A 16,133-nucleotide genomic window follows, 5' to 3' on the forward strand; every position below is an offset into this window, starting at 1 on the left:
ACCAGAACCCTCAACGCCACCTGCATTCCTTCCCTGGCACGTTCTCTGTGTGTCTCTTATCATGGAAGTTCTTTAAAAAAAAAAAAAAAAGCCGTTTTCTTGAAACGGACCGTATTGCCTTTTGGGGATGACGGCGAGGAAGGAGATGGAGGAGACGGTCTCTGAGCAAAGCATTCTCTTGGCAGCAGCGTTCACTTGGGGGCCCTGGGGAGGCTGGGGGGTCACAAGGCCGGCCCTCCCGGTACCAGCGATCTGCAACGTCTCGCTGGTGGTTTTACAACTGCTCTTTAAAAATACTTTCCCTTTGGGACAGCCCCGGCTTCTTCCTGCCGCCTCCCCCTCCCCCCCCCCCCCCACCTCCAGTGGCCCGAGGCAAAGACATGCCCTGGCTGCACGCTCGGAGGATTACAATCGACCCAGGCGAATTCGACCCTTTCCCTCGGCCGCCCTCAAATGACCCTTGACGGGAGCCCCCCGATCTCCCTTCCAATGGAAAACCTACACACACACACACACAGACACACAAACAAAAAAACCCAAGTCTTCCCTTCGGTTGCTACCCGCAATGACGTTTCCCCCTCGGGTCCCGCCCCTCAGGGGGCTTGGAATTTTGGGATTGGCCGAGAGGCTGGGCGACGAGGCCCCGATTGGGCGGCGAGGCGCTGATTGACAGCGGGGGCGTCCGCCGCGCCCTCCCTTCCCCGGTGTGCGAGAGTGTGTGTGTGTGTGTGCGGTGTTATGCCGGACAAGAGGGAGGCGACCGCGGCGGCGGCTCTGTTTATTGTCCCTCTCGGCGTGTGGATGTGAGGACTTGGGGGCTGCAGCGCGGGGCCAGGACGCCGGCCTTTGGAGGCAGCGGCTAAGGCGGCGGTGACTCCGGCGCCCGAGCAGCCGGCCTTCGCGGAGCGCGAGGAAGGACAAGGCGCCTCTGCGTCCCCGCCACGTCCGGACGCCCCGGGCTCCCCTGCCGAGCTCCCTGCCTGCACCGCCGCCGCCGCCGGCACCTCGGGACCTCGGCCCCGCTGGCGGAGGCGCCCGCGGGAGGACGAGGAGGTGCCACTTGCCGCTCAGCCGCCGCCGGCTCCTCCCGCTTCCTCCTCTGCCTTCTCCTCAGCGGCGCTAGGCCCGGGCAAGGCGGACGCCGCGCCTCGAGTTTGAGGGCGGCGGGCGGCGCGGCCTCCTCGCTGGGCTCGGCCGGGCGTCCCCCCCGGGTCTGGGCGATGGGGCGCTGGGGGCGCCGCCGCTAGGAGCTGGGCGAGCGGAGCGGTCGGTGCGGGGCAGCGGGGCCGGGCGGCCCGCGGGGAGGCGGGAGCGGCGGCGGCGGCGGCGGCGGCGGGGCCTGGGGCCTGCGAGCGGGAGGACCCGCCATGGCCAAGGCGGGCGGCGCGGGAGCCGGCGGCAACGGGGCGCTGACTTGGGTGGTGAGTGGCGGGGGCGCCCGGGTGGGGGGCCGGCCTCGGCATTGTTCCCAGCCCGCAGCGGGGCAGGAATTCCGCCGGGCGCCCGGGGAGGGGCGGGGGCGCGGGGACGGGGAGAGGGAAATCCGGTCCTCGGAACGGGAACGCGCCGGGTCGGCTTCTTCCCTCTGAAGCCTCAGCTCCCCGCCCCCTTTCTTTCTTCTCTGTTCCTCCCGGAGGCTCCGGCTGCAGGAGCGTCCTGTGCACTTGAAACTTTGGGGGGACAAACCTGGAACGGGACGTGGGGCCCCCCCGCTTCATCCTTTTCCCGCTGCCCTATACTCTGATCTCGGGATGGAGATCACGGGTATGCTTGTGTGTCTGTGTGGGTCAGCACTTTCTCCGAAACCCCGGAGAAGAGTGTGTGTGTGTGTGTGTGTGTGTGTGTGTGTCAGTGCCACCATTTCTGCTGCTTTAAAATCTCCAAGAAGAATGGATTTGGCGGGGAATCTGTCTACAGCCATTTACACTTAAAATGCCGAGTCGGATTCGGTCGAAAGCGCCTTCGGATGGCGGTCTCACTGCAGTGACTGTGCCGTGGGCCGCCCATCTGTCAGGGCGCGATGGTTCCAAGAAGCGCTCACCTGCGCTCAGCCTCGCAGGTGACACCGGGGCGGGGACTGCCTGGAGAGGACTGGGGGAGGAGACCCAAGTGATGTGTCCCCGAGTTCAAGGGTTTCGGCGCTCGGTTCCTGCTGCGAAGTCCTAGCGGAGGGGAAGACCCAGAGATCCAATTCCCACGGCGGATCGATAATTCACTGGCGTTTCACTTGCTCAGCAGAGAGTTCACAGCGGGGTCATTTCCAGCTCAGCCTCCTGACGACTAGGTCCCCAGGAGAACAAGAAAAAAGCGTTACATTTTTTTTCCCCCCCAGGGACTTGTGAGGGACCCTCCCCTTTTTTCAAAGCACTGAAGGCAACTTTCATACTGGCATTTTTTTATTATTTAATTCTTCTTTATTTTCTCTTTGCCTGGGTGAGGTTTAGGTGAGTTGAGTAGCTGTATTGGACAAGTGCTCCCTGTACAAAGCACGTTGCTGTTTGCAGGAAAACATGTTAACCGTCTATGTTTGTGTGCCAAGGTGCTTTGCAAAATAAGTTGCCAGGCCCTGATTGTTGAATCTCTCCGAAATTTGTAAATTACTTCAATAATGTAATATGAATAGACTAGAGGCCAGAGACATAAAATGTCATCTGAGTTAAGAGAATGGCCCATGTGGACATTCGGGTGAGAGAGGGAATGTATAAACACAAAAAGAATGATTTTTTAAAATTGATGGCCCTTACTCCTGTAATTAAAATCAAACGACTAAAAATGGACCTAGTTTGCTAGATGGTTCTCATTCACTATTTGGAAGTGTTGAGGCCTGATCAGTGTTTTCTCTTCGGACCTCTGAGAAATGGTAAACATGTTGTTCCAAGATTGGATTGGTTGGCTTTCACATTTGACAGTAATATTTTAATTTATTGCTATTTAGCTTTGAAGATATTTAAATAACCACCTTTTCTTTCAAACTCAGTAAGAAACTGTCCTTTGTATAAGGAATATTGGACTCTTTCAATATCAGAAAAGTTCATTTGAAACTGAAATTTATTTTTAAAAGATTTTTTTCATTATAAAACGACTAGAGGCCCAGTGCATGAATTCGTGCACTAGTGGGGTCCCTCGGCCTGGCCTGTGGGATCTGGTGGAAACTGGCTTTCCAACATCCGCTGAGGGGTCCTGGATTGTGAGAGGGTGCAGGCCAGGCCGAGGGACCCCACCGGTGCACGATAGGGGCAGGGGAGGGATGCAGGAGGTTGGCCAGCCGGGGAGGGACCGCTGGAGGGCTCCAGGGCATGCCTGGCCTGTCTCGCTCAGTCCTCAGTCCCCGATCAGCCAGACCCCAGCAGCAAGCTAACCTACCAGTCTGAGCGTCAGCCCCCAGGTGGTCAGTGCACGTCATAGCAACTGGTTGACTATCTGTCCCCTGATGGTCAGTGCATGTCATAGCGAATGATTGAGTGGCCTTAGCATATCATTAGCTTTGATTGGTTGAATGGGCCACCAGACACTAAGCATATTAGCCTTTTATTATGTAGAATTAATATAGGAAAATAAGGAGAAGAAAAATAAGTCTTTTATTTATAGATTATATCCTTTTTGTTGAATTTATTTATTAAAAAGATAATTACCCCATATGTCTACTTTAAGATTTGATGCATGCTTTAGATTTAAGTCAGATTATATTATACCTTTATGTCTATACCATTGATGATAGACTTGTTTAATTTTGTGGGAAATGATAGAGTGAGGTGATTAGAAGCAGGGACATTGAGGTCAGATTGATGTAGAGTCAGATCCTGTCTCCAACACATAGTGTGACTTTGCACAAGGAACTTAATCTTTCAAAGCTTCTTTTCTCATCTGTAAAATTGAGATAACATATGTAGCACAGTGCTGGGTGTAATAAATGTTTGTTTTTATTGGTGAAGTTCAAGAAATGCACAATCAGAATGATAGTTATCTTTCATAAAATATGTTTACTCCAGAGTGAAACCAAATAGTTTCTTTGCAAGAGTTCAGGGGTTTGATGCAGTGGTCATCTGTTTCTGAAGAAGGGTAATTTGCTTTGTTGAAACTAGTGATATGTTGTCACCTGCTTGTGGGTAACAGGAAGAAGTAAAATGGAATTAGTCCCTGACATCATTATTTTGGGGATGGGTGGGTAATGCCATGTGTTCCTGGTATTGACTTCCGTTAAGAGGCATGTCAGTGTGTAGTGTTATAACATTGTCACTGCATGAAAGTTTACATTACAATATCTGAAACCACAAAGCAAAGTGGCTTAAGATTGAGATAAACTTCTTAATGTATTTGCTTTGTGTTGAATTTGCCATTATCTAAAATTTAAAATAGTGAAACTATACAATAAAACTATTTTGAGTTAAAATAGCTATGAAGACTTCTCTGAAACAGCAGTTTATTACAGATGCCTTCTCTTCCTCTCCCACTGACACAAGCAGTTTCTTAAATTCAATTTTAGTTTGTAAAGTTTTAATTAGTAGACCCTAAAGTCTATTTCATGCCAGTCTTTTATCATCTTTAAGTGCTTGTAAAAAATAGATTTGTGGAAATATTAGAATACAATTAATCACTATGTGAATATTGACCCCCCCCCCCCAGTAGTACTCGAATTTGGTAGGTTAAAAATATTGTAAAAGAAAATATTAAGCAATTGTGTGGTGAAGGCCTGGGAGGGACGGGTGCAGGATGGAGGGGTCAATGGGAAAAAAACCCCACAAAAATAAAAAACAAAGGGAATATCTGTAATACTTTCAACAATAGGTAAATTTTTAAAAAGAAATAAGAAAATATTAAGCATATAAAAAAGTGGTGGCCAGAAAAGTGTAGATACTTTATCAATCTTCAATAATTATTAGTTCAAGGTTACCCACCTTTCCCCTTCCCATTATTTTGAAACAAAGAATGATGTCACTGTTTGTAAAGATTTCAGTGTTTATTTCTAAAAGTATATCTCTTTTTAAAAAAATACTAAACCACAGTTAACACTGTAGTATTTTTAAAGTAAAATTTAATGAAGTACAAAACAATTTTTTTATTGTATTTCTTATTCAAGATTTGTTTTAAGAATATTACTTTAGCCTTAGCTGGTTTTGCTCAGTGGGTAGAGCGACAGCCTGCAGACTGATGGTCCCAGGTTCCTTTCCAAAGGGCACATGCCTGGGTTGTGAGTACAATCACAGTAGGTGGCATGCAGGAGGCAGCCAATCAGTTATTCCCTCTCATCATTGATGTTTCTATCTTTCCCTTTCCCTTCCTCTCTGAAATCAATTATATTTATATATATATATATATATTTATATATATATATATATATTTATAATATTATTTATTTTTTATTATTATTATTTTTTTAAATATATTTTATTGATTTTTTACAGAGAGGAAGAGAGAGGGATAGAGAGTTAGAAACATCGATGAGAGAGAAACATCGATCAGCTGCCTCCTGCACACCCCCTACTGGGGATGTGCCCGCAACCAAGGTACATGCCCTTGACCGGAATCGAACCCGGGACCCTTGAGTCCGCAGGCCGACGCTCTATCCACTGAGCCAAACCGGTCTCGGCATATTATTTTATTTTTAAAGAACATTGCTTTAGTGGCTCATTATCACAAGTTTAATCTGCTAAAACATTTTCAAAGCCAATTCTTTTATAAATTATGTGCCCTTCAAAATGAAATATATTTCAGATAGTTCTCATAGTTAGATTTATCTCTTCAGTCTCTTGCATGTCATGTTTATTTTGGTCATTTTGCCTTTGCATGCTTACCTTATATCAGGAATGCCTCTTTCTCCTCTCTATCAGTCTAAATATTAATTACTCTTCAAGGCCACTTGAGAGTCTCACCAATCTTTTATCCTCCAGTTTATACTCATCTTTTTCTGTTACTCTTATGGATCATAAAATGTAAATGTCTTTCTTTTTTATGGAGCTTTCATGTGTGATACTTTTGTCTTAACAATCCTATATAATAAAAGCCTAATATGCAAATCGACCGAATGGCGTAATGACCGGTGGAACAACTGGTCCCTATGACGCGCACTGACCACCAGGGGGCAAATGCTCAACGCAGGAGCTTCCCCCAGCCTGCAGGCCCCAGGCCAGCCAAGGTGGGTGCCAGCGGGGGCTCCCAGATCACCCCGCCGGTTGCCCCGTGGAGGAAGGGAACCGGTGGTGGCATTGGGGTGATCAGGAGGTGGGGCCGGCCGGTGAGTGGGCAGCGCTGCCTCCTGCTGCTGCCACTGCTGGTCGCCTCCCCTGGCAGCGGGGTGATTGGGGAGCGGGGCCGGTGAGCAGGCAGCGCCAGGCTGGCCGAGGCGGGTGCCAACGGGGGCCCCCCTGATCGCCCTGCTGGTCATCCCACAGATCGACCCTGATCGCCAGCGAGGCGTAGGGACCCTATCCATGCATGAATTTTGTGCACCGGGCCTCTAGTTAGATTATAAACTCCTGAAGTCAGAGACCATGTATTTTACTAGTTTGTATCCATGTAGTGTTTAGTAACAAAGAGCTGAATCCAACCTCAGTTATTGTTACAAATTGGATAATTAATATGCTTAACTTCCTGAAAATTCTTCTGTCATTATAAGAACAAGTGGTCAAGTAGCAGGGTTTTTTAGATACATTCTCAAATAACATAATAGCAGTATTTAGTAACATTTTTTATAAACTGTGCTAGCTTTTCTGAATAGAAGTGAGTGTGTTCACCTGTATGGTTTCAAATCTGTTCAGTAATTGGGTGGTAGCAGCAGTTGCATTTTTCTAAGTATTTTTTTTAAATAAGCCAATTTTTAAAATACAAATATGACCCAGTTTTTAAAAAATATTTTTATTGATTTTAGAGAGGAATGGAGAGAGAGAGAGAGAGAGAGAGAGAGAGAGAGAGAGAGAGAGAGAGAGAGAGAGAAACATCAAGGAGAGAGAATCATGGATCGGCTGCCTCCTGCATGCCCCACACTGGGAATTGAGCCTGCAACCCAGGCATGTGCCCTGACCTGGAATTGAACTGTGACCTCCTGGTTCATAGGTCAACGCTCAACCACTGAGCCATGCATGCCTATTAAGGTGATTTTTATTTAAAGAAAAGGTATAATTATTTCTATTTTCAGAGAAGGAAACAGGCTTAGAGATTAGGTAACAAACTATTAGGGTGTGGCTAAGGCAAAAGTGGGATTTAAACCAGGTTTATGTTCTTAACCAGTATTTACTCTGCCCCTTCCGTATGAAAACATTAAGAACAAAACAACTCATCTCTTACACCCTGATGTGACAGGATAAACAAAGCCTTCTGGGATATATCTATAACTTTTTTCTACTAACCTTTTTCTTTCACACAAAAAGTTAGGAAGTACAGTTCCCTTACAGGGTATATAACTTTTGTATAGCATAATACTCTTTTAAGAGTATGGGCTATGAAATCACATCATCTGGTTTCATAATTCAGCTTCTTCAAGTAATAGCTTTGTTAGTTTTGGGAAAACACCTAACTTCTTCAGACCTTAGTTTCCTCATCTGTAAAAAGAGGATCATAATAAGTGTCGACTTTATGGAGCTCTTATGTATAAGGAAAATTTGAGGATGAATTGAAATTATTCATATAATTCCCATAATACTTGGCACATAGTAAGCTCCAAAATGGGTTTTCCTCTTTTTTAAATCCAGTGATAAGTTTTTTCATTTATTTTATCTCAGAGAAAGTGTGTTTTTTAACATTAAGCAATAATCACTACAATAACTCTAGGCATATTTCACGTATATAACAACAGCAAGGTTCATGTTTAACATCCAGCATCACACATAGTTAGAATTTTTTTTTATGATGAGAACTTTTAAGATCTACTCTCAGCAACTTTCAGATATACAATAAAGTATTATTAACTATAGTTGCCATACTATACATTATACTTCCAGGAGTTATTTTGACCACCTTTACCCCCCTTCCCTCCACTCCCCACCTCTGGCAACCACCAATCTGTACTCAGTATCTATGAGTTTGTTTTGTTTTAGGTTCTTCATAATTGAAATAATATAGGATCTGCCTTTCTCAGACTTATTTCACTTAACATAATGACTTCCCAAGTTTATTAATATTGTCACAAATGGGAAGATTTCATTTTTTATGGCTGAATACTATTTCAGTGTGTGTGTATGCCACATTTTCTTTATACATTCATCCATTGATGAACACTTTAGGTTGCTTCTATATCTTGGCTATTGTAATTAATGCTGCAGTGAGCATGGGGGTGCGTATATCTTTTTTGTGTCAGTGTTTTCATTTTTTTTTTTTCAGATAAAATACCCAGAGTGAAATTGCTGGATCATATGGTAGTTATATTTTTAATTTTTAGAAGACACTCCATACTGTTTTTCATAGTGGCTATACCAACTTACGTTCCCACCGGCAGTGCACAAGAATTCCATTTTCTCCACATCTTTGCCAGCAATTTATATTTCATGTGTTTTTGGTAATAGCCTTCTAACAGGTGTGAGGTGATATTATGGTTTTGATTTGCATTTCTCTGATGCTTAGTGATACTGAGCGCATTTTCATGTACCTGTTGGCCATCTGTATGTCTTTGGAAAATAACTACTCAGATTCTCTGCCCATTTTTAAAATCAGATTGTTTAGGGTTTTTTGTTTTGTTTTGTTTGTTTGTATGTGGGTTTTTTTTGTTTTGTTTTTTTCTTTTGCTATTGAGTTGTAGGGGTCTTTATATGTTTTAGATATTAACCTTTTGCACTCGGATGTCGAGTGTGACTCGACACGGTTAGCATCGGTAGCAGCTCGAGAAAAAAGCAAGTGCAAAGGGTTAATCCCTTATTAGATATGATTTGCAAATATTTTCTCCCATTTGGTAGGTTGCCTTTCATTTTGTTAATGGTTTCCTTTTCTGTGTAGAAAGAAACGTTTTAGCTTAATGTAGTCCCATTTGTTTGTTTTTGCTTTTGTTGCCTTTGCTTTTGGTCTGAGATCCTAAAAATCATCACCAATACTGATCTCTGGGAGCTTACCATCTGTGTTCTAGGAATTTTATGGTTTCAGGTCTTACATTCAAAGTCTTTATTCCATTTTGAGTTGATTTTTGTTTGATTTCTGTAAAAAATGCTATTGGAATTTTAATAGGGATTGCATTGAATCTGTAGTTTGTAGTTTGCTTTGGGTAGTATGGGCATTCTAACAATATTAATTCTTCCAATCCATGAGCACAGAATATCGTTCCATTAATTTGTGTCTTCTTCAGTTTTATTTATTTTTAATTTTTATTTTTTATCAATGTCTCATAATTTGTAGTGCACAGGTCTTTACCTCCTTGGATAAATTTATTCCTAGGTAGTTTATTCTTTTTTGATGTAGTTGTAAATTGGGTTGTTTTCACTTTCTTTCTGATAGTTTGTTATCAGTGTACAGAAACACAACAGAGTTTTGTATATTGTTTTTGTATCCTGTAACTGTAACTGAATTAGTTCTAATAGTTTTTTGATTAGTTCTAATAGTTTTTTGGTGAAGTCTTTAGGGATATATATATATATATATATATATATATATATATATATATATATATATAAAATGTCATCTGCAAATAGTGATAGCTTTACTTTGTCCTTTCAGATTGGGATGCCTTTTACAGAAAATGTATTTTTATTTTATATTCACAGTGGACATTTTAGCATTTCTTATGATCTCAAGCATCCCTCATCTTCCACATTTCTCCTTGTCCCTGTCTTTGGAAGGACTTCTGGAGGAGCATAGATCGAAGACAAATAGATAATTTTTGTTTTCATTAACTGTGGGTAGATAACATGACCCTTGCTATTGTTATGTAGGTGAAATATGACTAAAATGGATATTAAGCATGTCCGTTTTAAGGGAGAAAAGGGAAGAAGATGATACAGAAAGGTAATGGAAGTCTGCGGGGAGCCTATAGAACAGGGGTGTGGAACCTTTTTTTTTTGCCAAGGGCCATTTGGATATCCTACCTAATAATAGAGTAATATGCAAATTGACCGTACATTTGCTACACCCACCAGCCACGCCCACCACGAAACCGTTGCAGGGACGCTGTGGTGCAGCGGAGCCCAAGGCCGGGAAAGCTTTTGCCGGAGGCTTTCCCAGCCTTGGGCACCAGCGGGGAGCCTGCACGGATCGCAGGCAACCACTGGGGGTCAGCTCCTACGATCCGTAGCAGGGAGGCTGGGGTGGAGCCGAGCCCAAGGCCACCGCCCGGGGCCAAGCCCCGACCCTGAAAGAAGGCAGAAGGCGGTGGCCACAGCCAAGGCCTGGGTCCCCGGTGCTGGCAGAAATCTGATGCAGGCAGCCAGGTGAATGAAGGTCTATTGCAGGAATCTTTGTACAAACAGGCTGCTAGTTTAAACTTAATTTGCTTAATATAATTCACTTAATATAAATGTATGTTGCTATGAAAAAAGCTCCAAGATTTATTGAATTTCTAGTCCCGCCTGCAGTTGCCTTGGAAGGGCCAGACCAAATGATTTCAGGGGCCTTTTACTACCCCTGGGCTGTACCTTCCCCACCCCTGCTAGAAGATACCAGAGACTTGTTGCTAAAGCTTTTGCTGGTCCCACTCTTGTGTGCTTGGGGATGGTAAGATTTCTGTGCTGATTATGTGAATGAACGACTCAGGTTCTTTTTAGCACCGACTGGCAGGCCATCGTCATCTCCTTTCACCTCTTTGGCAGCAATTTATTCTCCTTAGAAAAATAGGAACGGTGGGTGATTGCCCCAAATTGCTATATTTTAGATGACAACTCTGTGCAAGAAAAATCTTTCTTTTTACAAAATGATCTTGGTATATACTCATTCTAAAATAAGAAGTTTGTTTTATTGGAATGTTTTTTCTGGTGGTTGAGAAGTATTCCTAAAAAAGGTTGAGTCGGGTATATATGAAATCTATATTCTTTTACTAGGAGTTAGCAGTATTGCAAAAGTCCTATAAAATAGATTAATATTTAAAAAAATATTTAATATATTATTTTGATGCTTTCGTTATAATTTAAAAGTCCCTGATAATGTATTGTTTAATTTAGCAGCCAGTTTTTGAACTTTAGAAAAAGTCAATTATGGTATCGTCATATGTGTAAATCACAAAGAATAGAATTAAAACAACTATTTTAGCTCTCTGAAGGATACTTATACTATATTAAGATTGCTTAACATTTTATTGTCTTTAATTTACCTGGGAATGAAAATGTGACCCTAATTTCTTAGATTTCAGTGTAATTGGTGCTGGTATTATTTATTACTATAAACAGTTTGGTAATGCAACTACCCAACAAGTAAAATAAATTACAAATAAACTTAAATAATGTTATCAGTTGTTATCAAACTTTGATGAAAGATTATTTGTAATGCTCTTGGTAATTGATTATTTTAAAAGACATATTGTTAATTTTTAGTCAATGTGGAATACTTAAGTGTAATTATGATAGTACAATATATCATTACTATGAATGCATCAAAAAAAGAAAAGGTTAAATTATTTTGAATCCAAAAATCATTCTTTTCAATATTTAAAATAAGTATAAATTATTTTTTAGCTTACAGTATCAAATATGTCACTCTCCTTTATCATCTGTGGGATTGAGCATGCTTTTTATAAACATGTACATAAGAGTTTGCTGGTTTCTTTTTGTTCAGATTAATTTCTTGATTTTTTTTTTTTTTCTGAATATTATCAGTAACAGTGTTAAAATTGAAAAGCTACTCAGGGTGACCTTTTCTTTTTCTTTTTTTAAACATAAAAATAGTAATAATTACATCTGGTGGTGAACATATTTTTTCTCATTTAATTTCTCTGTTCTTAGGCTGATGTTGTTTGTATTCATACATATTCTAGGGATGGGAAGGGAGAGGGAAACTGCCCTCTCTTGCTTTACCCCCAGACTTTGATTTTTAATGGCCAGCCCACTACTTAGGAGGCAACTTTGCCAATAAACAGGAGCTGAAAGAAACCATTATTCTAGGTTTCTGTAAGAAAAACATATAGATTTCTCAGGAGAAAACCCTTTTTTATTGCTCATAAGCCAGTGAGCATTGCAAACTACCATTTGTTGAGAATGGGAAAGTAAGACAAATTTGACGGCACTGTTAATTTCTGCTCTCTACGCTGTTAAGGCTGCCAATCTTGGGTTTCACTTACCTTTTTGCCTAGACTCTAATTCTAGTTAGAAAGTTGGTACAGCAGAAGTAATAAGAAGGGATAAACAGTGCCTTGGGAAAAAGAAACTTTCAGTTTTATTATAGCTTAATTACGTTTTTACGTAGATAGGTTAATAAGATTTAAAATATGTCTATATGTATTCATTGTAGAAAATGAGAAAGTATGTATCAGAAGATGAAAATGGCCAATACTTCTGTTTCTCACATAATATTTATTGATATTCTGTGGATATATTTTATATTTTTTCATATGCATGTACATAATGTAATTTTTCCCCTGATGAATATGGGTTCATTTTAATATACATTTTTGTAACTTTGTTCACTAAACAGTATAGTTTTAATAGACTATAATTTAAAAATACTTGTCATATGATTTTTAACAAAAGTTATAGCAATAGAAGTTTATAATTAACACAGATATTTTTTGGTATGGGTAAACTAAAAATATTTACTCAATGAAATATCCAGGGTAAAGATTTATATGAAGTTTAAGAAATTATTTAATATCATAATTGAGTTGATTTGGAATGTGTACAAAAGACCTCAAAATGTCTGTTTTATTATGATATTCTATAAATATGTATTCCTTAATGCTTTTCATTACTTTAAATAGAATTGTACCTCTGTTTCTTCAACTCTTGTCATGTGATATTTAGGAAAAGATATTTTGGCATAAAAATGTTTTAAATACATTGTCACACTTATTTTCTAACTATGTATATGCAAAGGTGGGCAAAAATAGCTTTCTACTTGTGAATACATGAAACACAGAGTTTATTGTATTATTTATTAACTAAAGGCCCGGTGCACGAAATTTGTGCATGGGGGGGTTGTCCCTCAGCCCAGCCTGCACCCTCTCTAATCTGGGACCCCTCAAGAGATGTCTGACTGCCTGTTTAGGCCCCATCCCGGTAGGATCAGGCCTAAATGGGCAGTCAGACATCCCTCTCACAATCCAGGACTGCTGGCTCCCAACTGCTCGCCTGCCTGCCTTCCTGATTGCCCCTAACCGCTTCTGCTTGCCAGCCTGATCACTCCCTAACCACTCCCCTGCCAGCCTGATGGATGCCTGACTGCTCCCCTGCCAGCCTTTTTGCCCCTAACTGCCCTCCCCTGCAGGCCTGGTCACCCCTAACTGCCCTGCAGACTTGGTCACCCCTAACTGCCCTCCCCTGCAGGCCTGGTCCCCCCCAACTGCTCTCCCCTGCAGGCCTGGGTCCCCCCAACTGCCCTTCCCTGCAGGCCTGGTCACCCTCAACTTCCCTCCTCTGCCAGCCTGGTCACTCCTAACTGCCCTCCCCTGCAGGCTTGATCGCCCCCAACTGCCCTCCCTTGCAGGCCTGGTCCCTCCCAGCTGCCCTCCCCTGTTGGCCATCTTGTGGTGGCCATCTTGTGTCCACATGGGGACAGCCGTCTTGTGTGTTGGAGTGATGGTCAATTTGCATATTACTCTTTTTAAAAAAAATATTTTATTGATTTTTCACAGAGAGGAAGGGAGAGGGATAGAGAGCTAGAAACATCGATGAGAGAGAAACATCGACCAGCTGCCTCCTGCACGCCCCCTACCGGGGATGTGCCCGCAACCAATGTACATGCCCTCGACCGGAATCGAACCTGGGACCTTCCAGTCCACAGACCGACGCTGTATCCACTGAGCCAAACCGGTTTCGACTGCATATTACTCTTTTATTAGATAGGATAGAGGCCTGGTGCATGGGTGGGGGCCGGCTGGTTTGCCCTGAAGGGTGTCCCGGATCAGGGTGGGGGTTCTCTTGGGGTGTGGGGCGGCCTGGGCGAGGGGCCTGTGGTGGTTTGCAGGCCAGCCACGCCCCCTGGCAACCCAAGTGGAGGCCCTGGTATGTTGGATTTATTTATCTTCTATAATTGAAGCTTTGTAGCCTTGAGTGGAATCCACGGCCGGCCAGGGTGTGTGGAAAGCTTGGCTTCCTCCATTGCCGGGGAAACCCAAGGCTCCGCCGCAGCCATCTTGGTTGGGTTAATTTGCATACTTGCTCCTGATTGGCTGGTGGGCGTGGCTTGTGGGTGTAGCATAGTGATGGTCAATTTGCATATTACTCTCTTATTAGATAGGATTATTGTTTTTTCCATACGAACAACTGAAACCTACTTTTGTGAGTCTGAAACACAGAGTTTATTCTTGTATTATTAATTGTATTTTTCACATTCCTCATTTTCATGTATCCATTTGGAAGGTGGTGGTGGCCATTGGTAGTAAAGGGTTGTAGTGAAAGTTGTAAATTCTTTTTTCTTTTAATTTAAAATTTTTATTAATATCTATATATAAAAGTCAAAGTGACCGACTGTACGTCTGTCTGACCATCCGACCAATTGACAGGCTGGTACATATGACGTGCAATGGCAATTTAACCCTTTGCACTCGGATGTCGAGTGTGACTCGACACAGTTAGCAGTAGAATAAAGGAATTGAAAAAAGCAAGCGAGTGCAAAGGGTTAAAAATAAACGTTGGCTCATGCATGCGCGATACATTATAAAGCTCTTGCTGGCACCAATCACACGCATGTGTTTCGATCTATCATTGTAGATTGTGAATTTGGTTGTTTTTATATCATGCTTTTGTTGTTTTTATATCATGTCTTTGTTATATCATGTTATTGTTTATTAATCAATTTATATATTATTTTCATATATATTTTACTAATTTTCTTTCATCTCTGACACTTCTATTATAGAGAAAGGGAGAATAGTAATATTAAAATATTTCTTCTAATTAATTTCTTCTCAATGTGCACGAATCCGTGCACTGGGCCACTAGTTTAAGCTGTAAACCAAATGTTGGCAACCATTATATGGTCATGTTTGCTCAGTGCAAGTTAAGGTGGTATGGTTATACTTTCAAATACAACTTCAGAATTAGTTGCAATAAGTTGTAAATTCTTAAAAAAGCAGTGAGGTTAGGCTTCACTCCTGTTTTCCATACCTGTGTGCCACTCCAGTTCAGTGTCACTCATCAGGGCCAAATGCGGAAGCCCAAATTAGGGAGACGAGTCTCTAGTTGAGTGTAACCTTTAAAATGCTTTCTTTGTGGTGGGATTTGTTTGGGAGGAGTAGCCTCCAATAGGAAAAAACCTTTACAAGTTTCTGACTTTCATGCCAATAATTGCAAAGAATCCTAAGTTAATGATAAGAAGTTACCTACCATCTATTCCATTACCTTTATCATCATTAAGCACTTTGATCAAGAGTGCAATCTTAGTCATTTTGAAAACTTGATGAAACAGAATTATTTTCTTTTGTCCAAAGCTTGTTCAAATGCACAAAATCTCTCTTCCATTGTTGGTCTTCTGATTGTTTCATTTCTACTAAATTTCAAAGACCTGTGAAGATACCTCATTTTTTCGTTGTATCTTATATTTGAGTTATGTTTTGACTCTGAAAAAAAACAACAGGCTTTATAATACTTTTCTTTTAGTGGAATATCTTGTACCAATATTAGGGAATTCCAGGAGGAGAGGGGTGTTCTCTGATGCTGTTAGGGAGATAGGGAAATCTATAGATGTAGGGAATTTGAGTTTGGGATTCTTATCTCCTATAATGGTTAGAATCAGGATCACCAAACTCTGCCTTCTTGGAACTAGAGAGGAACTGGAATCATAGGGTGCCTTAGTAATGGAGCACCTATCACTGAAATGTAAGGAATATGGCATGACCTGCAAAAGTGAGGAATTTAACATTTTGTAAACCATGTTTAGTGTTTATTCTCAGCCATATCAGTGTATAGTAACTATATAGGTTACTATTTTATGTAAGTTACTTTTGCCCACTCTTTACCATAATCTTCAGTAGGTTAATGGCAAGGAACTTAATTTGGAAATTTTTGGGACCTTTGCAGTTAGCCAGGTTCAGTCATTGTAAATTTGTAACCTGATCAGAACTCATATTTCTTGGG

General features: G+C 42.0%; 1 protein-coding gene across 2 annotated transcripts in view; it reads left to right on the plus strand.

Annotated features, from left to right (window-relative positions):
* Window positions 1-714: 714 nt before the first annotated feature.
* TOP2B (DNA topoisomerase II beta) overlaps window positions 715-16,133 on the plus strand; it is a 62,572-nt gene continuing 47,153 nt past the window's right edge. For both annotated transcript variants that reach the window (XM_028130051.2, XM_008153617.3), the window contains exon 1: window positions 715-1,421. In XM_028130051.2, coding sequence (XP_027985852.2) covers window positions 1,368-1,421 — 54 coding nt within the window. In that variant the 5' untranslated portion in view covers window positions 715-1,367. The remainder of the gene's footprint in view (window positions 1,422-16,133) is intronic.

This window comes from Eptesicus fuscus, chromosome 18, assembly GCF_027574615.1.
Source record: "Eptesicus fuscus isolate TK198812 chromosome 18, DD_ASM_mEF_20220401, whole genome shotgun sequence".
Taxonomy (NCBI): Eukaryota; Metazoa; Chordata; class Mammalia; order Chiroptera; family Vespertilionidae; genus Eptesicus; species Eptesicus fuscus.